We start from the raw sequence: 27,650 nt of genomic DNA on the forward strand, positions 1-27,650 counted from the left end.
GCAGTGTTTGTTTAGAGTAAATAATAAAAATGTTTTGTATTTGTTTTGTTTTTTGTTTTTGTTTTGTTTTTGTTATTTTGTTTTTTGTTTTGTTTTGTTTTGTTTTTGTTTTTGATTTGTTTTTGTTTTTTTATTGCTTTGTTTTTGTTGTTTTTTGTTGTTTTGTTTTGTTTTTTTGTTTTTTGTTTTGTGTTTTGTTTTGTTTTGCTTTCTTTTTTGTTTTTTGGTTTTGTTTTTTTGTTTTTTTTGGGGGGCGGTCTTTTTTTAAATAATGTTTAAAAAATCAAATGTATTTTTGTATTTCTAATGCGAAAAAGATGACATGTCTTTGTAGTCAGTATAACAATTTAACAGATAATTAAAGTTAATTGAAGTTAATTTTACATTTTAGCCGACTTCATATTCAGTTTTTTTTTTAACCCTTTTATGCTTTCTGACTTTACTGAGTTAAATAACCTTTTCTGTAGTAATGTTATTTTTTCATAAAGAGAACTCTTTTGGCACAATCTCTAGTTAAGTTTAAGTGATTTAAGTCAAAAGTTTGGAATAATAGACTATATTGATTGAAAAGTGACTATCGTGTAATGTAGACTATAATGATTTCACCATATGATCATTCCTTGCATATAATAGCATCAAAATTACAGCTCCAACGCCGCAGGTTTTCCCAATGATGTCGCTTGTCTGGAACTGAGTTCACCATTGTTCTTCAACTCAAATATAAACAAAATTCCTGTTCCTGTACCAAATTCAAATTGGTGACTTCCTTTTTCGTATAGTTTTGGTTTTTAATACATGGTTTTTAATGTTGCTGATGAAAGGTTTCTCCTTGAAAATCGACATATTTGCAATATTGATATGATTGATAGCTTTGTATTTAATCCAAATACTGATTTATTCTTTGTATCTTGTCCAATGATCCTTTTTTATTTTATTTTAGAATATCCAGAATGATTGTTTTTAACAAAGTCATATGCACTTCTTTTTTATATAAACTAGACGTCTCAGGTTTAAGATTTCAGGGTCTTCGTCGTATCCGTCACGGCAATATTTCCATTTTGTCGCAAAAAATGTTTCCTACATATAAACGCAGACGACATAATGCCACCTGGACAGGGAAAACATTGACGACAAAACATGTAATAATCATCACCTAGCTCAAAACGACAGTCTTAAATAAAAAATGAAACCTCTCTAAACCGAACCTCTTTTAGACTTAAGAATTGTTCGGTTTAGACAGGTGTTCAGTTTACAAATTTGGAAACTCATTCAAATTTATATAAAGGGCCTTTGAAAGGTGTCTTGTTTAGACATGGTTTGGGATTATTCAGTTTTTGGTTTAGACACGGTTTGGGATTATTCAGTGTCTGGTTTAGACATGGTTTGGGATTATTCAGGGTTCGGTTTCGGCAGGTTTCACTGTGTTTCAATTAGAAATTAACAGAGTTGCAATAAAATGGGATATATTTTAACTTAGCCTAATGTCTGAAATAGTAATCAAGGGAACCAAGATCCGAGCGGAAATCAAAGAACGTAATTCAGGGACAAAGATCAGATATGGAAAACACAACAAAGAACATAAAGTAACTAAAATAATACATAAAAAAGTAAAAAAGTAAATGAGAAATTTGGACACCATTAAAAAACTGGGAGTATGGACCAGACGCATCGGTAGGATCTACTACCAGTGCAACCTGTCCATCGTTCCTTTGATTTTATGATCTTATCAACATATACAGAAATAATTTTGTTTTAATCATTACCATTTCTCATGCCCCTTTTAAGTCTGTTCCTACTGCAATGATCAGTAAACAAAGAAGGTAAAAAATTGTAAACACCGAAACATGTGTCCGCAACTTCAGTTTCTAAACATATGAAAAATCAATTATTAATAATTATTGATTGAAAATTAGCAGAACACTAGGAAAATAAGTGTTTTGCTTTTGGTTCTTTTTGCGTTTGTTTTAGTGCTGTCATCCACAGAAGTCACCACACTTGCCTTGCATTGATGTTTTTTTAATTTCATGCATTTCTTAAATATTCTCAAAGCTCGATCTCACAACAAACCTTATCTTAGAAAATATTTATAGAATTACTTACAAATAATTTTGACAACCAAATAATTTTGTGGAATTCAATTCATCTCATTTTATTGTTAAAAAATATCGGAAACATTAATTTTGGATGAAATTATTATCTAAATAAAATAAAACTGAACTTTCGTTCATTGGAAGCAGTTGCATGAATATTTCGTAGCAGCATAGACACATTATTTTGCTATTTTTTTTTATAATAGTCCATGTTCCACAAAAGAATTACTGTAATTACTGCATAGTATAAAATTTCAACAAAAATAGGGCCAAGTGTTTAAAATTTAGTAATACGTAAGAACGTCTGGTATTTTAATTGCTACCTGTTTATTGCTTACATCAAATTCTTAAATTCCTCATACTTTGTGAAAAATAATTCCAAGTCATCTTCCAAATATACAGAAGAAGATGATTAAAAAATGTTGTTATGTTTAATCAAAAACATATTTGTTCAGTGTGGTGAACGCGTTTGTCAACAAACGCTCGCTATTCCAATGGGAACAAATTGTGCTCCTCTACTTGCCGACCTATTCCTTCACTCTTATGAGGCTGACTTTATAGCTGATCTGATCCGAAAGAAATAATATCGTTTAGCTAGATCCTTTAATCTCAGTTTTCGCTATACAGATAACGTATTATCTTTTATAAACAATCCCAATTTCGGGGATTTGATACATCACATCTACCCAAAAGAACTTGAGATAAAGGATATTATAGGTACTGTAAGGTCAGCATCATATCTACACTTAGAAAACCATTGACCGAACTTTACGACAAAAGTGTTGTCTTGTCATTTAGAATTTCAACTTTCCTTTCATACTTGGCAACATTACTTCAGTATCTGCGTATGGGGTGTTCATATCGCAACTCATACGTTATGCCAGAGCTTGCCGAAGCTACGCAGATTTTTTGTATCGCGCTAGAAATCTAACAAATAGGCATCTGGAACAGGGTTATATTGCTACAAGATTGAAGTCATCTCTACAGAAGGTTTATGGTCGTCATTATGAACTCGTGGATCGCTACGGTGTATCCATCTGCGCCATGAAAATTGATTCGTTTATCGTGTCATAGTTTTCCTTTCCTGTTTCATCTATACAGGATTTGACTTTTTATGAGCAACTCACGGGTGTTTCTAGAAAAGCAGAGGACGCTTACCCTACCTGTGCACCTGGTCTATGCTCGCAGGTTTTAGTAGACTCCGAGTTGCTCATTTTCTTTTTGTTACTTTGTATATATGATTTTAGTTACTTTGTGTTCTTTGTTGTGTAAGTCTGTTTTCCATGTCTGGTCTTTGTCCCTGGATTACATACTTCTGATTACCGCTATAACCTTGTTTCCTTTGATTACTTGATTACTCTTTCTAACGACTATTGTGGAATTAGACCTGAAGATTTTTTAAATAGTTTTTTAAAAGAAAATTGTTACCACCACTCCAATAAAAATGCGTACAATTTTGAGAAAAAAAAATCAACTGCATCTGTGATCAATCTAATTTTTTTTAAGTGAAAAGCTTACACACAATTATTTTATTTATTGATTTCAATGTAAAATTTGTAAAAAGTGTTCATTGGTTTGTGAAGGAGATTGGCAATTTCGGATATTTTCTAGATTTAGCTATTTTTGTTGTTTATATTTTTTTTTGGCAAATTGAAGACTGATCTTGTAGTAAATATGGTGTCAATGTACGTATTCTTTTCTTGACAGTAATAACGAATAGCTATAACCAATTTATATGGAACTTCGTGGTTGAAGATCAAATATTGATGACCCACCTCCATGCTTGGAGCGTTGTCCGTAGAAGGCAAGGATAACAGACACTTCACCGGTTACAAACTCTCCATTACATTTTTCAAAGTTGATTTAAGGTACCGCTTCCCCTGTTGCTCTTATGTACGAATCAATTTGTTGAATTATATAAAAGCTTTGCATTATTTTACAGTATTAACCAAGAATGGAACACCTAAGGTAAAAATACAATTTTGTTCTGTTATTTTATGCTTTCAAAAACCTTAGTCCTTCTTTTAGTGGATTGTAAATTAATCATTACAATATGGTAAGATGAAAAATACCATATCTCCTGGTTTTAAATTGGCAGCATGATAGTTGGTCTATGAAGTTTGATTTTTGAGTTATTTCTGAACTGTATGCTCTTATCCATCAAAAGTTACCACATTAAATCTGCTAGTAATTTTAGAGGAAATGTCTCTCATAAAATAATGCCATTTTAGTTAATTTGTTAATTTAATTAATGTTAATATTATTAATTATATTTGGTACGTTTGATTCCATTTCATAAGCTGTGAGTTTCATAGTCTCAATTCATATCTCATGCTCAAAGGAAAATATTCATGTTAAATAAACGTCATTTGATAATACATATATTCATTGCTTTTGATCCGTACACAATAATAAGCTCGACTTTTTGTACCGCATTAGACTTCTTACAACTAGGCTTCTGGAACAGGGTTATCTTGCTACAATACTGAAGTCATCACTACAGAAGTTTTGTGGTCGTCATCCTGAAATCTTGAACTTTACTGTTGGCTAACTATAAACATCAACGGACATGCCTAATGAGAACAAGAACAAAATTGATAATCAGGTTAGCTCTGATTACCTGTTTTCATGTGTACAGCTATATAACATATAATACATCTAACATGTCACAATGCGAAAGGCTATTGAAAGAAGTATCACACATTAGCATGCTACAATGATGTTTAATTTAATGCTATAGAACAAAACATAGATACAGTCTAGGTATTAATTAGTATTCTATTTTGACAGTGGGATGCAAAGTAAGATAATGAAATGCCTAGACTGATAACATAGTCAAAGTATTAATTAGTATTCTATTTTGACAGTGGGATGCAAACTAAGATAATGAAATGCCTAGACTGATTGCGACTATACTGATTAATTTACAAACTTACTTGAAACTCCGACCAAATAAAGATACACAACTAAACACTTCATCTTTCAGGCAGGTTCACCTATCAATGTGGTGGAAAACAACAGTGAAGAAGATGTTTTTTATAGCTTACATTACCTAGCATATGTTTTTTTCCCAATCATTGACAGGACACGTAACACCATAAAAAATTATCTGTGAAGTCTGCACTTCACTTTGCAAAACTGCATGCTTATGAAGTCTTAAAAAATTGCTACATTTGATGTTTTAAAGACCACCCCCCTGAAATAAAAACCAAAGAAAAATAAAAAAAAAAAAAAAAAAAACCGAAAAACGAAACATTTTTATTATTACCAATTACTGTCCGTCAAACGAAAGAAATAATCGTTACCAGATATGTTATAGTTATCAACTTTCGTGAACAAAAACAATGACATTTTGTAACAAAGCTACAATTAAAAGATGTTTGTCAGATTGATTATCATAATTTTGCCCTACATTTTCGCACACGGTTCAAATCAAATTTAAAAATGTAACATACTCGATGATATAAATCAATTCGAAATAGACAGTGTGTTTTATAAAAAAAATATCGAAACCGTGACATGATGCGACTATCAACTTACACTTATTTAACTCGCTTGACCTGTGTGAGGGGTCAACAAGGCTATGTATTTTGCATTTTTCTTCAAATTCAATGATAGTGGTAATCTTTGGAAACTCAAACGCATGTGATACCAATATTTCAACAAAAATTATCAAAAATCATAAGTATAATTTCGTTCCATTACATAATCTCGTTTCAACATAATAATATTTGATTTTTTGGGGATTTTAGCAATTACTGATATTCCGATCCATGGTTTGCAATAAACTAACCAGTAGTTATTATATTTTGAAATATAATTATATTAAGACATTTCCAAAGCACCTGATAAGTGATTGATAATAGCCCATTTGAATGGAGTTGAGCTTCGATATAATCTTATATTAAGTTTTAAATACACATATTCATTACATAAAAAGGAAATAGTTTAATGAACGGAGAAACACAGTAACTGGAAAGATATGCGGTAATGTTCTATCGTCTATGAGGTGTTTTGTGTGAGGTTCGGTAAACGTAGTACATAAAACAAACAAAATCCGAAGGATTTATCAACGACCCAAAATGGATTTATACGTAAAACGTATGATTTTCAAATTATAGTCCATTATTTGAGCCTTGTTTTCACAAATAGAGATATTCAATCCTTAATTGCATTCCCATGTAAAACAATGCAAGCCATTTGGGTTTATTGCACTGCATAAAATATCCCCTATTTAGTACTTGACGTTTCTACTCCAAATCTTCTATACTGGAATTGTAGTTATCGATTATTTATAATGCTGGTATTTTAAGTAATATAATTATTATTTAATGTTCTATGCATAAAGTAAATATCAAATTTGGTCTATATAGTATATGTTGAGGTATTCAGTAGAAAGAACTGCATGTATTATCAAATACATTTGATTGTGAGATGTTTGATCGTTGTTTCAGTTCATTTTAACCTTACGTTATGGGGGGTGATTAAGGCCTTGTTTAACCCAACCGTATACATATACAGTCAGGAGATGTTGGTCATTAAGGTGTCGTTTCTTTATATTTAAGTTTATTTGAGAGGGTCTCTCCGTTCGTTGAACTACGTATTACTTTTATTGTCGGATCTTTCAGAGTTTACTTAAAGATATGGTTACACTTATTGAAGGCCTTTCAGTTGATCTCAGAAAGTATTAACTACTTTGTATAAAGCTTATGCGCTGGTGTAATAGTTTCACTTTATCCGGTCTTTTTCTATTATAGTGTAATATCGATAAAAGGATATTAACGAACTCAAATGACGTTAAAAAATAATAAATTATTTCACATTTTATGACCAATAAAATACAAACTCTTGAACAAAATAACAACACGTGCATGTACAATATAATTTCCTTATATCAAGTGATTGTAGTACCAAATAACAGTAATATTACAATCTAAATGTTTTATCTGTTGCAGTATATCCGGTAATAAAGCTTAAAATTTAACAGATAATATTTACAATTGCATTATCTTAAATATAGAACTTTTTTAGCCTTTTGATATTACATTGAATGTCATCTGAAACAGCATCGGCAGCAGAAAATAATAAGTAAACCTACCTACGATAATTTTAGAATTGCACTGCGAATGTTTTTTTTTAACTTTATACAATGACATGAAATTACACGCATTGGCGTGCTAGGAATACCCCACTCGTACACGTAGTTGATATTGGACAGCGGACACAATTTCTTGCATGTCAATTCTATATAAAACCAAATTTGAAATCAGTCTATCCATTGGGAGCTGAGATCATTGCAACGGAATTTTCCCATATAAAAACCCCTATTTTGCCCCCCCCCCCAAATAAATAAATAAATTTAATATCTATTTATTTTATCTCATGATAATTTGGAAATTATTGGTTGGGTAGAAATGTATAAATTTTCCCTGAATAAAGTTTCACACATTCTTCTCGCCTAATGAGAGTAATCAAGGGAACCAACAGAAGGCAATCCAGGGACAAAGACCAGACACGGAAAACAGAGATACACAACAAATAACATAAAGTAATTAAAATCATATATACAAAGCAACGAAGGCAAACGAGCAACCCGCACTCCACCAAAAACTGGGAGCACGGACCAGGTGCACCGGTAGGGTAAGCGTCCTCTACTTTTCTAGAAACACTCGCCGAGTTGCTCATACAAAGTCAAGTCCGGGATGGACAAACCAGGAAAGGAAAACTATGACCCGTTGAATAAATCAGTTTTCATGTTGCAGATGGATACACCATAACGATCCACGAGATCATGATGACGACCATAAAACTTCTGTGGTGATGTCTTTAATCTTGTGGCAACATAACCCTGTTTCAGCCTATTTGTTAGCGTATTAGCGCGATACAAAAATTCTGTGTAGTTTCGGCAAGCTCTGCATAACATATGAGTTTTGATATGAACATTCCATACGCAGATGCTGAAGGGATGTTGCTACAGATGAAAGGAAAGTTGACAATTCTGAATGAAAATATAGAAGTATACAGTGTTGAAAAAAATCATAGGTTTTATTGCTATTATATTCAGATAATAGTCTTGAATTGATTGTCTCAAAAAGATCTTTTTTTAGGATCCACATTGAATTAATACCACTACGAGAGTAACAAGTGTTGTGGTAGGACTGCAAACCCTCTCTGACAGTTGTGAGTTTAGACGTTAGAAGCTTTGAAAGAGGTTTGGTGGTACATTTTGCAGATCCAGCTATAAAACGTTGTTTGTATTGATTCTTGCGGAGTTTAGGGATCCAGTACATAGACGGTAAATCACAATCATCATCCTTGCTAGAGAGATCAGATTTATGGTTTTCCACAATCATTTCTTTAGAGAGTGTGGTAGCAGTATAGATCTTATCACTGCTATTATTTTCTACGTCTACCCCTGTTAGTAAACATTGGATGTTAAACGTTTTTCAGACAAAACAATGTTGTTTTGGGCTGTGTCTGCTGGAAAGACAATATACTTTTCATGTATAGTAGACAATGTTTTTTTCTACATCGGGGTCTTTGAAAATTGATGTAGTCTTGGCACTCATTGACCTACTTAAAACTTTCATTCGTTTCAAAATTAAACACCTCACGGCCTTTAACCACTCTGTACTCTACAGAGAATCAATGTCTTTTTGTTCTCGTTTTATCCATTTTCTTGCATAGTCCTCGACGGCATCCATAAAAACTTTAAAGTCAGAATTCGAATTTATGGAGCGTGGTTCATGGTGCTTGGGATGTTTAGAAAGGATATTACACAGAGATTCATTTTCGAAGATGGTTAAATCTCCCGTAACGACGTGACCAGAAGGACCATATTTGAATGTAGAGTTTTTTCAAGAACATTGAGGTGGTTTAGCCTTGAAGTCCTCAATCTCGAGGTTCTACAACAGCCTTATATAATTGAAAATTTTGGATGCAATTGGTGAAGTATAGGAATATGAAATAATTGGTATGGATTTGTCTTTGAAATATGATGGAATTTTGTTGGTAACGTTTTCGTGATGGATGATGCTAGCCAAATTAATTGCATCTATACCTTTGTTGACAAACGGTAATGGAAGGAATGATCGTTTTTCTTCATCTTGACTTCTCACACAAACAGGTTTAAAGAGTATCAAAAATGATGGCAACAAGACTGTATAATGATGAAGTGGGGTCAGAAACAGGAGTGTCAAGACTTGTTTTGTAAAGGGAGTGTAGTAGAGTGAGAGGTATAGAATAAACTTCGCTCATAACAACATGTGGTAAGTAGACTAAAGACCACCCTAGCAACATGGCGTGCATCGTTAACAAAAACTGAGCATCGTCGATCATAGGCACAGCCTAACATTCATATTATGGACTATTTATGTTCAAAATCATAAACAGAATATTTCGCTGTGCAGATTTATTTACCATTTGAATTATCTTAACAAGTGGATGAAGCAAGGTTTATATGGCGTGCAACATTCCGCATTCATTATGATTAATTATTTCTGGCCCGTAGTATATTGCAGTATGAATAGGCAACACAAATTGCCACCAATTTTAGTTGTTAACTCAGTACAAATGATATAAAAAATATATAAGTGAAAATACCACATTTTAAAGGCAAAAAGAATTAAGTACAAAGAAAAAAGGAAATATCAGTCAAACAGAGAAGACACTTACTGCAGTTTATCATGTCATTGCTATCGGGAACCACTAGTGGTCTAGAAATGTAATATAGACTTTGAATAGAAAATACTGATAAAAATGATTAGAATTGCAGTATAAAAATTAACAGAATATTGACCAGAAATATAAAAAAACGATATACAAATTCGGCACGAATTAAAAAAAAGGTACGTTTTACCCCGCATCATCCGTATATTATTTACATCTCAAGTCAATTCACTGTTTTTGTCTATAACAGCTTAGCTATGCATGGATGTGTGTAATCAAGTTTTGTTTTTATTTGATGGCATGTTTTGATGAATTTAAAAAAAATAATAATAAAAATAATCATAATCATAATGAAATTAAAAATATATATATATATTCTAATTCCCCTTTCTTGTGCAGTAGTATACTAACTTTTTTTGTTTTGTGGTATTTTTATTTCTCTGTTGTAAAGTAAGGCATGGTAGTAGCTGCTGTTCAGACTTCAGTACTTTCTGTACTTTTTATTTGTATCTTATAATTTATACCCCCGCAAACAAGGTTTGGGTCTATATAGGTTTTACTCTGTTTGTCCAAACTATTTTCTTAGCCGCTTGCAACATTATCATAAAACTTTGTTGAATGTAGTTTAACCAAACCGAGATGTGCATATTGTCAGGAATCAATGTTTTAACAGATGATGGCTGTTGAACTTAAGCATTTTTCAACAAAGCTTGATGTGATGCATTGTCCACAACTCATCCTTAACAACTTGTAGGATTGTAATGAAACTCAATGGAGTATTAGATAATCATATGGAGATGTACATATTTCAGGGATTCATAATTTGTGATTATGTTGTCAACAAAAATAGTATTGATTGATGTTTGGAGTTGAGTGTTTTAGAAATGGTAGCAAATTGTGTGTCAAAAGTGCATAGTCTGTAAAAATTGTGTCTTGTATGACTCGTATGTCCACATAGGTTCCCAAATGTTAAATGTCAACAGGGCTGCGAGTGTATTATTCCCGTAAAGGGCAATGTCTAGTTTTGAAGGTTACACACCATCGATTCAACTAATGAGCATTTGGAAAGTACACAAAAATAGTCATACGCTGAAATTACCCCCGTGTTATAAAAAAAATTCTCGTGTTATTTCAAAAATTTAAACTGTTTCTGAAAAGAAAAAAAAATTGCACATATCATAAGGCATTTTTCTTCTTGTGATGTAAATCCTAATCTCCATAATGATTTCTAAATATATCCCTATCTGATGAACACCCTGCGATTTTCCATGATATTCATATATAGATCCTTCACTTTCAGTGACCAGTATTGCACTCCTTGTTTGCTTACCCTATAAGCCATTCTGAGAATTGTGAGCTGACGTGTAGAATCACGCTATTATATACCTTCTGTAGGTTTCTTAAGATTTAGTCCAGGGAACCCATTGATTATTATTAAATTAGCATTGACGCCTATGGGAAATGAAATTAGTGGTTTCTAGCCTTTTCTTGAACTTGAAATGTTTACTGATAATATGTACTTACGTTGATTGGTAGCAATTTTGTGCTGACCATTTATATTGTAATATACCATAATGGATGCGGATATTTTAACACCCTATAAAAACAAATTTAACCCACCATTTTCATAGGTAATGCTTGTATCAAGTCAGATTTATTGCGGCGGTGTCCAACATTCCAGGTTAAACCTTGATATTTCTATTTGTTTTAGGGACTTTCCTTTCAGACTATCAACTAATACTGTGGTATTTTCGTACTTTCTTCATTGAAAAGCGTTTTTGATATGGTCGTCAATAATTATTTCAATTCAGATACTTTTTTGTTGTTTATGACATGCCTTAAGAGAAGGACTTCCTGCTGTCTTAAGATGGTCTTACTAACCAACGACATGAAGTATCAAGAAGCGTCAATAAGTGCCATGAACCATCAAAATGTCCACAAAAAGGAAAAAGAGGGGAGAAACAGCGATACAAAAAGATTTTTTTTAAATATATCACCTCATAATAGTCAAATAACGACATTGGTAATGGTACACCCACCACGTTTTTGTTATGAACGATGTCTCCACAAAGCACGCGCATTAAAGTTCAAAATTCAGAATTACATTTACCATTTCCTATTAAATTATTTTGAACCAATTTGGGCATCGATGAGACCCCTTCTATGTTATTGAAGCATTCTATTGTTAAGTTAAAATATATAAGGATACCACTTGAATCCAATCGAATAAGTTTTTAATGACCACAGAAAACAGCTACACTATAAAATAAAAAAAAATGTATTTATCGTAGAATAACGAATGTGTATCGTTAACACATCAAACTTAATCAACCCCTGGGTAAATTGGAGGCTCAGGTGGACTTGGTGAACTCCCGGGTGATAATGTTTGATCTCCAGGTGGTCTCGGTCTGCCTCCTAAGGGATATCGAGGATATCCAGGAGGTCTTGGCCAATTCCAAGGAGGCATTCGTCTTCCCCCAGGTGGTTTCGGAAGATCTCCAATGTCTTTGGAACCAGGAGTGTTAAGATCAGGCAATGGCCTTGGAGGTTGAAGATCCTCTGGAATGGTCGCTACCTCTGAAAAAGTTATGGAAAACTATTTTGGAAGTATCGTTTATACAGTTTTATGCATTGAAATGTTACAGTCATTTAACAAAGAACGATAACAGTGATATATTTACTACTCTTTACAGCAACATCTAAAAAAATTCCGTCTTCTATTTCAAGTAAACCACATTTACCCGAATATCTTGCACATAAGCCAATAAATATCATGATGCTTACATAAATTTTAGTGCTCGTCTATGTTTGAAATTCTTGTCAGTTTATATGTTTTCGAATTTTGTTTTGTCCATTGATCGATCCTATTTAATATCCCCATTTCATTAGCACATCGATTTCAATACCTCTTTCTTAAATTAAAACATTATTTCGAATTTGACTTATTGGTTTGATCGGTTTCGTATTAAATAATCACTGGATCGATGCCACTGCTGGTAGAATAAAAATCCCTAAAGGTTTTTATCAACCTGGTTGTCAGACTTATCAGACCCGAATTATATCATATATTATTTATAAAATGCAATGTGTCAAATGTTTAAATCCCTAAAACACCGAGATTTCATTCTTTGTATTGCACTCAATGCAACCTCTTTGTGACAGATTTAGCTTCCATTTCCGTATAGCTTCCGTTTTGAGTACCTGGGTTTTTAGATTCTTCCAATGTATTTGATTCTAATGTTGCTGATGAGAGACTTCTCCTTGAAAATTGAAATTTGCATTATTGATAGGATTGGTAGTTTTGTATTTATTCCAAATACTGATATTACTATAAAATCCTGTCCAATAATCTATTTTGACAAGTTTTATTTTAGAATATACGGAATGATTTTTTTAACAAAGTCATATGCACTTTTTTTTATATAAACTAGACGTCTCAATACCTTTGCAGATTTCAGGGTCTTCGTCGTATCCGTCACGGCAGTATTCCATTTTGTCACAAAAATGTTTCCTACATATAAACCCAGACGACATAATGCCACCTGGACAGGGAAAACATTGACGACATGACATGTAATAATCATCACCTAGCTGGAAACGACATTCTGAAATATACAGTGAAACCTGTATAAACCAAACCTCTTTAACAGTATAGACATATGTTCGGTTTCGACAGGTGTTCGGTTTTTACAGGTGCTCGATTTAGACAGGTGCTCGATTATAAAGTTTGTGATTATCAATAAAGAATATAAAGTACCTTAACTAATACATACAAGGTAACAAAAGCAAATGAGCAACTCGGACTCCTCTAAAAACTGGCAGGATGGACCAGGTGCATCTGTAGGGTCTACTATCGATTCATCTGGTCCATGGTTCATTTGATTTTATGAACTTATAAATATATGCAGAAACAATTTAAAAAAAAAATTACCACTTCTCATGCCATCTTTCACGTCTGTTCCTATTGTAATGTCCAGTGAACACAGCAGTAAAAACTTTGTAAACACCGAAAAATATGTCCGCAACTCAACATGCTCAAGTTTCTAAAATATATGGAAATTTAATTACAAATAATTGTTGATCAAAAATTAATAGAACACTAGGAAAATAAATGTTTTGCGACTGCCTTTGTTTTGGTTTAATTTCGATATTTTTTCTCTTTCCTTCCGCATTTATTTAAACAGTGCTTTCATCCATAAGCGTTCACTACAAATGCCAGTTACATAACTTGTTTGTACTTCTCAGATATCTTCAAAGATTATTCTAACAATAATTCACATCTCAGAAATATTTATGGAATTGCTATTAACGTCGGTCAAGCAATAGTTGTTGGAGTGTAAATACGATCACCGTTATCGCAAAATCATATCAATATATGTCTACGGAGAAATTAACCAATACAGCAAACTCGTTTTTCTTGTTGAACAAGTAAAAGGGACTAGCATGTAAATCGAATACATTTAGCTTTTTTGTGATGTTCAAATGAATTCAGGAATTGTTGCGATGTTTTTAATATTTCGGGAAAATTGGACTTATACGTGCAATCTTGAAAATTCGTATCTTGATACTCTGACAGTTTATGAAGCAGTTTATCTTTCAACATCGCAAAAAGTAAATGAAACTTTCGACTGAAATGGCTAAACCACAATAAATAGTGCACGTTTCAAAATATAAATAAGCATTATAATATACCTTCTAGAGATCCAATTTATTGTTAATTTGTATATCGAAAAGAGAGTTTTTTTTAAAGAAAATGAATTACTGCAAACATAGAGGACGATCTAGACTATTGATATATGATAAAGAAGAAAACGTAAAATTTAATCTTACCTTCATTGTCACTGATGCTTGGGCTCTCCTCACATAGGTTATGGAGTCCTGTATTTATACATGTTTTGTGATGCGCAAAATAAAATTATGCTTAGTATGCAGATACAATCTCGCCATTTGACTGGCAAATCAACATAACAATTTATATTATTTTAGCTGTCATTATCAAATTATTTCTAAATTATGGTAATTTTGATAATTTCAAAGTACATATATTTTAGGACCGCAAACAACGTTGAAATATTAAAACACAAGCAAGCGATTCTTTAAAGGGAACATTTCAAATTTTAAATTCTTAAACCTCCTTTTAACAGTCTCACTACCATGAAATAACCTAAAATACTGACGTAGATAAACAGTATCAAAATTACCAATGTACAAATATGCACTATAATTTGCGTATGTTCACAATTTAGTAGAAAATTCCGTATTTATCACATTATTGTAGAATGGCACAAATAAAATTCCAGTACCAGGCGGTAGCATCTGTCCCATATTTATACGGATTTGTCTCGTTCTTGATTTTCATGTAGGTCATCAAAGGATCCGTTACTAAACAGAGAACGAAGCCCCTCCTCTTCAATCGTGCTCATCTTGTTCTGCACCCTTGGCCAGTTTCTGGTTTCCTTATTTGCTTGAACAGTTTTTTGCTGTGACATGTATGTGTAGTTCTAGTTTGCATTTGGGATTTTTTCCATCTGTTTATCATTCAATGTTATCCTTGCCATGTTCTTTTCCCACTCTGAAGTCATCTTTCGTTGGACAACAACCGTTAAAGTCTCTGTAAGAATAATGGAAAATCTATAATATATAATATGAAGCCCCTGCTGTACATGACAGAATAAGACAGACGTTCTAAATGTAATCTGTCACTTCTAAATTTCCTTTGTGTAAAATCGTATTCTTAAAAAACAAACCAGTTTCAATGGAATACTTCTCAACTGATTTTTATGATTCTGTTATCATTTAAAAGAAAAATATTGAAAACTAAACTATTGTAATTAGATGAGGTTCTGCTGTATCATTTTTAGAAAAAAGACATTAAGTGTCATTTTTTAGTTAGAAATAGTGTAAAATTGTAAAGAAATCAATATTATCGGTACGTAATACGCCAATGTTCAGCTATTTTCAGCCAGAAAATTTTCTGTCGAAATAAACAATGAAATTTCAGGCATTTGTCTTACTATTCGTACAAATCATGAAAATCAAATATGGAATTACTTTCAAATATTTGTTTTGGAATAAATATAGTTTTGCATTCGAACAAAGGAAACATGTAAAAGTGACCGAATTTATTTGGCAGATCACTATAGTGAGCTCAGACTTGCATACGGCTGGAAGTATGCACTTGTGAGTTAAGTATAACAATACAACGACCCCCGAAACAGGAACATAAATAAGCAGGTAAAACCTAATTCTTAAGCAGATCTTTACCTGCAGCGAATGTTTTTTTGTTGTTGAAAATTTGCATTTTGCTAACTATTAGCTAAATTTAACTGGTACGCACATTGCATTTGAACTTGTTAAGATGAAAATAATGGTGCATGCAAATAACAGTGCATTAAATTATATTGATAAAGGACAATACTTTCAATTATATTGGAAAACATCTCTTTTGGTCTCTCAACCAAAGACGACGATTGTGATTTACCGTCGTCTATGTACTGGATTTCTAAACTCAACAAGAATCCATAAAAACAACGTTTCATAGCTGGATCTGCCAAATAAACCACCAATCCTCTTTCAAAACTTTTAACTTGTATACTCACAACAGTCAAAGAGGGTCTACAGTCCTACCACAATACTTGTTACTCCCGTACTGGAGTGTGCAATGCAATGTAGATCCTGACAAAGTCGAAAGATCTTTTGGAAACAATCAGTTCAAGACTATTATCTGAATATAATAGCATTAAAACCTATGATTTTTCAACACTGTATACTAATATTTCCCATACTCAGTTAAAATCCCGACTTAAAAACATTATACATCGTTGTTTTTCAAACAAAGATGGTACACCTAGATACGAATATATAGTTTTTGGTAGAGATTCCTCATAATTTGTAAGAAATAATTCCAAATCATCTTCCAAATATACAGAGGAAGATGTTTACAAAATGCTGCAATTTTTAATCGACAACATATTTGTCCAGTGTGGTGGACGTATTTTTCAAACAAACGATCGGCATTCCAATGGGAACAAATTGTGCTCCTTTACGTGCTGACCTTTTCCGTCACTCTTATGAGGCTGACTTTATAGCTGATCTAATCCGAAAGAAAGAATATCCTTTAGCTAGATCCTTTAATCTCAGTTTCCGCTATAAAGATGACGTATTATCTTTGAACAATCCTAATTTCAGGGATTTGATGCATCGCATCTACCCCAAAGAACTTGAGATAAAAGATACTACAGACACTGTGAAGTCAGCCTCATATCTTGACCTACACTTAGAAATCGATTGTAAAGGAAAACAAAACTATTGATCAAACTTTACTACAAACGTGATGACTTTACATTCAGAATTGTTAAGTTTCCTTTAATCTGTGGCAACATCCCTTCAGAATCTGCGTATGAAGGTTAATATTACAACTCATACCTTATGCCAGAGCTTGCCAAAACTACGCAGACTTTTTGGATCGCGCTAGAACTCTATTAAATAGGCTTCTGGAACAGGGTTATGTTGCTACAAGATTGAAGTCATCACTACAGAAGTTTTATGGTCGTCATCATGAACTCGTGGATCATTATGGTGTATCCATCTGCACCATGAAAACTGATTTATTCGATGGGTCATAGTTTTCGTTTCCTCTTCCGTCTACCCTGGAGTTTACTTTTTATGAGCAACTCGGCGGGTGTTTCTAGTAAAGCAGAGGACGCTTACCCTACCGGTGCACCTGGTCCATGCTCCCAGTTTTTAGTGGAGTTGCTCATTTCCTTTTGTTACTTTGTATATATGAATTTAGTTATTTTCTTTGTTGTGTATGTCTGTTTTCCATGTCTTTTGATTACCGCTATAACCTTGGTTTCTTTGATTACTCTTGGAAAGTTTCAAAATAAATGTTCTTTTCATATTCATGCAAAATATCAGTCTTAGTATTCATTAACTTAACCCCAATATTATATACAACTATCATAACAATGAAAAATGGTTAAAACATATATATAATGCAAAATTATTCAAAAATACACACTTTAAAATGATTGTAAACTGTTGACAACCATCCATATTCATTCAGAAGATAGTTGTTCTCTTTGACACATACCAAGTACCAGGTTTGGTCAGGATGTAACGTAAAGTTTTAATGCAACCATTGGCAAAACTAGTGACCGGTTTGATATCTAGGATATTCTTTGTGACGCTCTAAATACACCTATTTACACAAAGGTCGGCAATATAAACATATCAATAAATTCACTGCGACACTGATCTATCATAAGAAAATAATCAAAAGTTAAAAACTTACTCCGTGCATGGTCAACACCTAATTGTTTGATATAAATTCTGGCATGCTAATTTCATCATCGTGTTCGGGACATGCAATTCAATTAGTATTATACAATACCGGAAATGGAGAAACACGTAAATTTTCCAGAGCAATATAAATGTTTGGGGCATTACAAAAACAAAATAAAAACAAAATCAAAAATATCTTGAGTGTTTGTCGTTATAGCGTGATGTTGTCTAGTTACTGTGAAATTGTAAAATGACTAATTGACCAGCTGCGTTTATAAAACAAGGTTACCCAGACTAGCATGAATTCAACATACATCGGCATGCAGTTTTGAACTATCTAATTACAAAGAATTGTACTTACATCTTGTTTGACAGATCCAGGTCTTTAAATCGTCTTCAAAATAGTGTGTGCTCCATGCACAGGTGTGTAAGATAATACGCACACTGATAAAGATTTGCTCTGACCTATTTCAATAACAGCATCCGACACATCATTTACACTATTATCTTATTATTTCTATGGAGATGTCATCATCTATATATCATCGATGTTGGTTAATTGAAAGACAAGGATCAGTAAACTGGGATGAATTAATTGCAAATCAAATGAACAAAACAAATTAAGAAGACTGGTATTACATGTACATGTATAATGCATGTGTATTATATGCTTGTTCGGTATTTGTTTTTTTTAATTTTCAACTAATGGTGTAATTATATATCGCCTCTATTGTCTTATAGTGCTAGATTATCAGAATTTGAATTTCATGGCCAAGTTAGTTTTTATGCTATGTTTGATGTTTATGAGACTTTTTTTTCTATGTTTTGCTTATAATATCAATTTTCCGTTGATTTATCGTTACCTTCATCATTTTCATTAACATATACATATTTTAGTCATGAAAATGCAGAAAATACACACAAAATCATTGATGCGATGGCCTCTCTAGGGGGTCACATCAATCAGTATCGTCCCCTTAATAAACTGCTTCCATAACATTTTCAGCTTAAGCATGATAAGCAAGATAATTTTCAAAATGATTCTCCCATATGTAATTTAAAATAGTTAAGAAACATTTTCCAAATTCGTTTTTAAACTTTTTTAAAAAATAATATATTAAAATGTTTTTTTTTACATTTCTACAATTATTCATTGAACATTTCAGAAAACTTGATTAAAACCATACCTGGAAATGTCGTTAACCTGTTTCAAAGGAATGTAATGAAAACATTATCAAAAATATTTTTTCGTAACATATAAGAAACATTTGTATAACATATCCAAATAATGTTTCAAGAATAGATCCAAAATCATTACAGTGACATGTTATTTACACATTTCAAAAAACATTTCAGTAAACAATTTTGAAAACTTTTTTCAAACTTAAACGGTAAAATGTTTCAAAAACATGGTTTTCAAAACATACTGAAAAAAAAATCAAAACGTTTTAAAGACTTTTTAAAAATGTTTTGCTGGAAACGTTTTAGCAAACTATCAATAAACTCTAAATAACATGTTTCGAAAAAGGTTCGAGCTACCTGGGATACAAACAAAATACTACTAAATAGGTACCAGTCCATACCTTAATTATTGCATAATAATTCTGCAGCAAATAATAACTTATGTAAAAGTAGGATAATTGATCCCAAGTTAACTATTAAAACGGTTTTAATTAACAGGATACTACAGACACTGTAAGGTCAGCCTCATATCTTGACCTACACTTAAAAATTGATGGTAAAGGAAAATTATTGACCAAACTTTACGACCAACGTGATGACTTTTCATTCAGAATTGTCAACTTACCTTTCATCTCTGGCAACATCCCTTCAGCACCTGCGTATGGAGTTTTCATATCACAACTCATACGTTATGCCAGGGCTTGTCGAAACTACGCAGACTTTTTGGATCGCGCTAGAACTCTATTAAATAGGCTTCTGGAACAGGGTTATGTTGCTTCAAGATTGAAGTCATCACTACAGAAGTTTTATGGTCGTCATCATGGACTCGTGGATCCATGTTGTATCAATTTGCACCATGAAAAGATTTATTCAACGGGTCCTAGTTTTCCTTTCCTCGTTTGTCTACCCCGGAATTGACTATTTATGAGCAACTCGGCGGGTCTTTCTAGAAAAGCAGAGGATGCTTACCCTATCGGTCCACCTGGTCCATGCTCCCAGTTCTTAGTGGAGTCCGAGTTGCTTTTGTTACTTTGTATATATTATTTTAGTTACACTATGTTCTTTGTTGTGTATGTCCGCTATAACCTTGGTTTCCTTGATTACTCTTTCATGCTGCATTATAAGGCAATTTCCAAACACTGAACTGTTAAACTGTGGTTTGACGTCAAATACAAAATCAATTTAAGAATAAAGCTATCATCTCAAGAATGCAGTCATTAATGGCTATAATTATTTATTTGGGTATTTTTTACCAGGTAAGAATATTGTATATGAATCACTGGTATGAGTTTTTACATATTCCTAATTATTAGGCAATATGTATTTTTTCGATGTGTTTTAAAAAAAAAGGATCCCGCATTAAATGTTTTGACATTGTATCAGATGATTTACTTTAGATTTTAGAATTTCATACAAAGGACGGACAAAATGCATACAGTCTACTTTGATATCATGAATATATTTAAAACATTATAATTATTATACAGGAATGAAAATTTTAAGATTTTTGTTGATTGATATTAAGTTCATCATGCAAGTAATGCATGTAATAATATCAACCCTATTAACCAATAGACTGTGTATATATGGTTCTAAAGCCCAACGTTATTACAAGACATAGTAGATAAACAGGTACTTGTACAGTCAGTTGTCCCGATTTCAATCTCATCTGAGTGACCTATGTTACGTCATCGTAACCTTACAATTGACCAATCAGAAAAATTCCCGCAATAAGTATGCAAATATGCCCTAAATTTGTTCAACCAATCAGGTTAAGGTTATATTTGCTTCATCTGAAACTCTTGTTGGGGACAAACACTGGCGCATCTTCACCTAATCAAGTATTACTTGTAGAATCAATATTGCCTAAACTTTGCACGGTGTTTACATGCATACACATACTGAACATAGGTACCTCGTGTCTTAAAAAAATTGGCAATCATGCAGTAACTTTTGTCAGCGGTTAATGCTAGCATATATAAATCTTTATGTTCAATATTATAACTGCTGTCCTAACTTTAAGGTATCTCAAAATACTGTTTTTTTTATCTTTTTAAGGGGTGGTTTAGTTGATAAAGAGTCTGCCGTCCGGAAATGGTTTAAAAATCTTGGAGAACTAAGTGCATCTTTGCTGGCACTCAGTGCAACATGTCCAAAACATTTAAAGAAGAAAGTTATGAAGGCACTTAATATAGATCCAGAAAACACCAAATTAATATCTGTTTCCCCTAACAAACCAAATATCAAGCTTGTGATGAAAAAAGTTGACAATACAATCCCAATGGCTATGCTTTGGCTTGTACACAGTCTTTCTTCTTTGAAAGAAAAATTTCCTCGGACAATAATATATGCAAATTCGATCAAGCAATCTAAAAATTTGTAGAAATGTTCCACTCGGAAACAGGAAGTGAACAGAAAGGAGATAATTTCAAAATTACAATCCGCCAACAATGTACGGATTGTAATGGCAACCTCAGCCTTGGGAATGGGCATTGACATAAAATATTGACATAATAATGTAGTTCTATATCGTCCTCTCTTGTCTTATTTTGAACTTATTCAGCAAATAGGCCGTGTTGGGCGTGATGGATTAGCATCAGTTGCAATTTGTATGTACAATTCTTTTCATTTAGGAAGTTGCAGTATTGATGTGAAGTCTTTGTACACTAGCAAGACATGTAGAAGATTAGCTATAATGGAACAATTTGTTTCAGAACATGAACTAAATTCCATTGAATATGGTACACACAACTGTTGCAATGTGTGCGAGGAAACCTGCAAGTGTGGAAGCGGTGAACAACTTCCTATACAGAAGTTTCTGTCCTCCTACACAGTTTTAGAAGATGAGAGTGATACTTCAATAAGTAAAACCATTTCCTATGTATGTATATGAATCTGACTGGTATTCCGGATACAGTATTTGATGAATTTTAATAAATGCTTGAAATTGATAATACATGTAGCTATTCCTTTCAGACAAAACACATTTATGTAAATTCTGTTGCTTATCACTCATTTTTACTGCAAATATGCAAGAATTTTGAATTGGAATCAAGGGAGACAGCAGTTTAGAGCATAATTTTAACTAACAGATGATGTACATATACTTTCAGGGACTGTTACAGCTTATTATTCAGTACAAGTGCTAGTTGTACTCAATAACAAAGGCATTTTGCTGATTTTATTATGAATAAAATACTTAGTTGGTAAACTTATTCACTTTTCATACGTCTTTGCTTTAGTAGTATATTGACGTCAAAGTATTCACCAAAGGAGTATACCATGTAGATGACAGTCATGTTTTTTTCTCAATTATTCAAACACATACAGAGTTAAGCTGAGATTGAACCCAGTCTAAAACAAACTTCATGAAATATAAAAAAAAAATCAACCTTTTTGATGGTTCCTTTATATCAGTTTAAATGTTACTCAACTGAACTTGGTAAACTGCATGAGTAAATCCAGACACTTAGAAAAAGAGGGGTGCCAGCAGGGGTTTTCTAGAAAAAAGGGGGTGCTAGGACATAAGGTGAAAGTTTGCTTATCCTGATGTGTTATTTATACATCTTCTTGGGAGTTTGTCAACCCACAGGACAAAAGAAACAAAGAAAGTCCACGACATAATTTTTGACATATATTCAATATGGCGCTAATAGATAAAGACTAACAGTTTTTTTTAAGTAATTGTTAAAGTAAAGCTTGTTTGGGCAGTTCAAATATACAACTAATACATTAGTAACAACAAGAAATACATGTAGCCATGTATTACAACTGTATATTAATTAAATAAGAATTACTCAAAGTACACATACATGTAGTAGGTAAGGTTACTATCATTTGCTTAAAAGAATATTTCAAGCTTTACCACCCACTTCAAATAAATCCATATCAAAATGTCGCACTTACCTGTAAGCACTTCATCAGCAACAATTCAAGCAAAGCAAAATATATGATAAATGTACACGAATTTCTAAAATTCATTACAAAATATTTTTCGAAACAACTAAAATGTATAAAACCGAATACTGGCACACTTGAGGGGTACCACTTGCATACATATATTTACAGTCAACCACTTTTCTTAGAACTAAAGGGTGTGTTATCAGTTTTCAATGTTTAATATAGATGTCTCTAAGGCTGGTCCAAAGAATGTTAAGGCCAGAAAAAATGTCTGTTGGGGTACTACTAGACCTACCCTATATTTCAGCCTGCCCTAGCACATTTTAGTATTTTTGCATGAAATGCAACTGAACTTTATTTATTATTTTTATTTGAGCTCTATTAAAGTTTTACTACAGATACTAAGGATACTACAGACACTGTGAAATCAGGCTCATATCTTGACCTACAGTTAGAAATCGATGGTAAAGGAAAACTATTAACCAAACTTTACGACAAACGTGATGACTTTTCATTCAGAATTGTCAACTTTCCTTTCATCTGTGGCAACATCCCTTCGGCTCCTGCGTATGGAGTGTTCATATCACAACTCATACGTTATGCCAGAGCTTGTCGAAACTACGCAGACTTTTTGGATCGCGCTAGAACTCTATTAAATAGGCTTCTGGAACAGGGTTATGTTGCTACAAGATTGAAGTCATCACTACAGAAGTTTTATGGTCGTCATCATGAACTCGTGGATCGTTATGGTGTATCCATGAAAACTGATTTATTCAACGGGTCCTAGTTTTCCTTTCCTCTTTTGTCTACTCCGGACATGACTTTTTATGAGCAACTAAGCGAGTATTTCTAGAAAAGCAGAGAACGCTTACCCTACCGGTGCACCTGGTCCATGCTCCCATGTTTTAGTGGAGTTTACTTTTGTTACTTTGTATGTATGATTTTAGTTACTTTATGTTCTTTGTTGTGTATGTCGGTTTTCCATGTCTGGTCTTTGTCCCTGGATTACATTCTTTTGATTACCGCTATAGCATTGGTTCCCTTGATTACTCTTTAAAAAACACTTCCGTAAATGTCCACCAAGAATAAGTGTAAAAAATTAAATGCATTTAACTACCTACTCTGTTTTTTTGTTATGTTTTTTTTTTGTTTTATCCTATGTAACCTTACACAGACTAATAATACATTAACATTTGGCCTAAGTTACATGTGTATGTAAGAACAATATCTTAATTGTTAGTGTTGTCTTAGTCTTGCAAATGGTAGAGTTGGTTTATGTCTATGGATCATAGCTGTTAACTGGTGATGTGATGAGAGAAATGGGTTGCATTCTCACGTAAGCTTCTTGCATTTAAAGTTCCTGCTTTCACTCTAATCTAATGCATTTATTGCAAGGAGATCTTTTAATACCTTTTTAACGTCTTCCGTATATGATGGCAATTTGTTGAATCCTTTTCCTTTATGTATCTCTGACATCATATCAAAATGCTTGATCATGTTGATTAGATTGGGGGATTCCAGTGAGTGAGCAATGATACTTTCTTTTGTCTGGGATCCACTGCAAGCAAACTTGCTATCTCGATTCAGGAGTGCAACATATTCATCTAGGCCCATGTTATGATTTTTTTGTCCTTGAAGGTTGATAAAACGGTAAGCTATTAACCTGTCTTCTTGTTCTTTTGATAAAATTAGTAAGTGCCGTCAAGTGAATTGAACCAATGACATACTTTATCTTATCAGTCTTGTTGTATATAGGTAACTCATATTTGGCTGACCTAACTGAGCGATGTCCATCGGCCATATCAACGGCCATGTCTACGTTTTTGTGCAATGCAACCATTTTGAACAGCATCATGATGTAATGATACAAACTGTCATTGGATGTTTTGTTGGACACTTTTCCTCTTGGAACAACATGATTTTGTACATTTGTTTCATAAACAATCAGACTATCTACAAGACTATAGCGTCTTGGACAAAAATGACATCTCACTTTTCCATTTTCCTTAACAGTATTTGTCCAATAATTCTCTGTATGATCGGGATCTGATATAATTTCACGCAACTCGCTGATGATGTCTTCATCTCCTGTGAAGACATATTTCTAAACAAGTGCCTGACACAAATCACTGATTCAATTTATTTTTTGTCCATCTGTCATCGCTTAGTAGTTTTTAGGATAGACAATTTGATCATCAACTGAAGAGATCTTCAACTCTTTTATAAAGAGCCCACAGCAAATGGCATCAAAAGTATAAATGTATAATGTGTATATGTATAAATATAAATGTATATAATATAAATATAAATATAAGTGTAATATAAATGTTTGTATCCTCTGTAAGCGTTCTTAACCTCTCCTTTCACATACCTGGCATTTAATAGATTTCTATAATAATATACAGTTCCTCTATCTGCACCTGATTCTGTACCGTAAGTCATTCTTCCAATAGCCTGAAAAATCAACAGAAAACATGTTGTTTTTATAATATACAAATATATGTAACAAGAAGTGTTTGTCAAATAAAGTTCCAAAGTTTAAAAACGAGCAAACAAACAAAATAGACATACATGCCCTGTGATCTAGCTCACAAATAGAAAAATATATTTTCAAAAGGGAGTTGAATGGTACTTGTAAAACCCTTAAGTTGGAATACCTCCCTTTGGAGTTTTCCAACAGTATTTGTATTTTATGCAAATCAACATATGACACACAAACCTTCTATAAAATTTCATTAAAATCTTTTAATTGGTTTGAAAGGAGCCCACCTCGGAAGGGAAAATAATGAAGAAGTCAGGTCCTACCATGCAAACTGATGCTATATAGATTATTCTTTGTCTTGTATAATTTTAAAACCATAAAATCTATTATGTTATTACTTTTACTATGCTATTAGCTAATACCTCTAAGAAGTTCATCAATCTATGAAAATCTTCAGTTTTTGAAACAAAGCCTTGTAATTTATCAGCAGGTGTTGTAGCATTCATCATTGCATTTTGGGCACCTTGAACCCTCTCATCTGTTAATATGTCACCTGAAATAAAACGAAGTATGGAATAATATCTTAAGATGTCTTACAATTTAGGTCACTCCAAAGTAGGTTTTCAACTTTATAGAAAAAAATTAAGCTGTCAGTTGTGTTCTATTTTGACCATGCTTGCTTCATAACTTTTCAAATTAAAATATAAATTACATGTACTCATTTACATGCATTTACATAAAAGAAAAAGTTATTTAACTTAATGATAAAAGAGCTGGCTAAGTAATTAGTCTTTTTGCTTATAAATGTGCACACATTGTACACTGTGATCTTGTTGTGTAGTTAATGAGAATAGGTTTAACATTTACTATACGGGTTAAGTACATGTTTCAGTGACCAATTGATACTTACATGTATAAGATAATATATGTACATGTATCAGAAGTATTCCTGCAAGATTTAAAAAAAAATAGCTTATTTTTGAACGCTCTATGTGGACAATAATGTCTAATGTGAATTAAAATAACAACTAAGGAGCAACACTTTTGTATCTGTCTTTGGGTTTTAATAGAAAGACTATGATTAGCAGTTTTATTTTGTACATGTACATTTTGTTTGTACATACATGTACATATGTATGTACATAATCGTGCCAGTGAGTACATGTACACAAAATTGTCAATGTACAACATGTTGAACAGTTTGCAAACATATACAATGTAAAATTTATTTGATCATGTACAGACTGTACGAAGACACAGCTTTAAGACCATATTTGTAAATGTGTTATGAAATAAACAAAGTAATGCACATAATGATGTACATAATGTATACTAAAATCATTTTTATCACAGGCAATTGCTTCGTTCAACCAATAACAGCTCACTACAAAATGCAGGTCCGTGTGTCAAGAGAATAGGCGTGCAGCAGCACTAAGCTTGTCGTAAAAGGCGACTAAATTGTGCTCAGAACCCTAGCCGGGGGCTAGGGCGTCCTGCCCACAGAGCAAATGGAATGTGTGCCCCAGGTGGTGGAATGGGGTACCACTGGCGTGTTACATGCTGGGGTTGTCAGGCTATAATACGGAAAACCTGATCGCAAACCATAGTGGTGCACCATGTTGGGAAAGATGCCACGTTCCTCACACGTTAAAGAACCCTACTGTTGTAGAAGGCTAAATTTCCCGACCCTACCCACCTCTCCCTATTCCCAGCGGCAATCAAAATTTGTCGACTCCATTTTCCTTGTGTCCCATCCTTTTTTCATTTCATCATCATTTCATGTTCATTTTATCATCAATTTCATGTTCATCATCTGAATATAGCTGAAATATTGCTGCTCTGACGTTAAACCCCAACAAACAAACAAACAAACTAAATAATGTATTTATATTTGATAGTAACCAGCCATTGATAGAAACAAGTGTCTACAAATTTTATCAGGAAACTATTGCCGTATAAACTGTATTCAAATTGTTGCTCCTTGTTATTTTCATAACAAGTTTGTAAATAAATGTAACTCAACACTTGGATTTACCTCAACAGCC

General features: G+C 32.9%; 2 protein-coding genes and 1 pseudogene across 2 annotated transcripts; 1 reads left to right on the top strand and 2 right to left on the bottom strand.

Moving 5' to 3' along the window:
• Positions 1-11,975: 11,975 nt before the first annotated feature.
• LOC148607756 (uncharacterized) lies at positions 11,976-14,729 on the bottom strand. Its single transcript, XM_088546758.1, has 4 exons — positions 14,589-14,729; positions 13,690-13,801; positions 13,202-13,363; positions 11,976-12,335 (listed from the first exon to the last, which is right to left on the bottom strand). Exons 1-4 carry the CDS (start codon positions 14,592-14,594, stop codon positions 12,082-12,084), a joined length of 534 nt encoding a protein of 177 aa, XP_088402884.1. The 5' UTR covers positions 14,595-14,729; the 3' UTR covers positions 11,976-12,081.
• Positions 14,730-20,959: 6,230 nt separating this feature from the next.
• Positions 20,960-22,413, top strand: LOC148607757 (uncharacterized). The gene is made up of 4 exons (XM_088543562.1): positions 20,960-20,994; positions 21,282-21,529; positions 21,746-22,087; positions 22,337-22,413. The coding sequence occupies exons 1-4, from the start codon at positions 20,960-20,962 to the stop codon at positions 22,411-22,413; spliced, it is 702 nt and encodes a 233-aa protein (XP_088399688.1).
• A 1,946-nt stretch (positions 22,414-24,359) lies between these two features.
• Positions 24,360-26,114, bottom strand: LOC148607758 (uncharacterized; annotated as a pseudogene).
• Between the last annotated feature and the right edge of the window lie 1,536 nt (positions 26,115-27,650).

Source organism: Perna viridis, chromosome 9 (genome assembly GCF_037379345.1).
Source record: "Perna viridis isolate PV_CMFRI_1.1 ecotype Kerala chromosome 9, ASM3737934v1, whole genome shotgun sequence".
Lineage (NCBI taxonomy): Eukaryota > Metazoa > Mollusca > Bivalvia > Mytilida > Mytilidae > Perna > Perna viridis.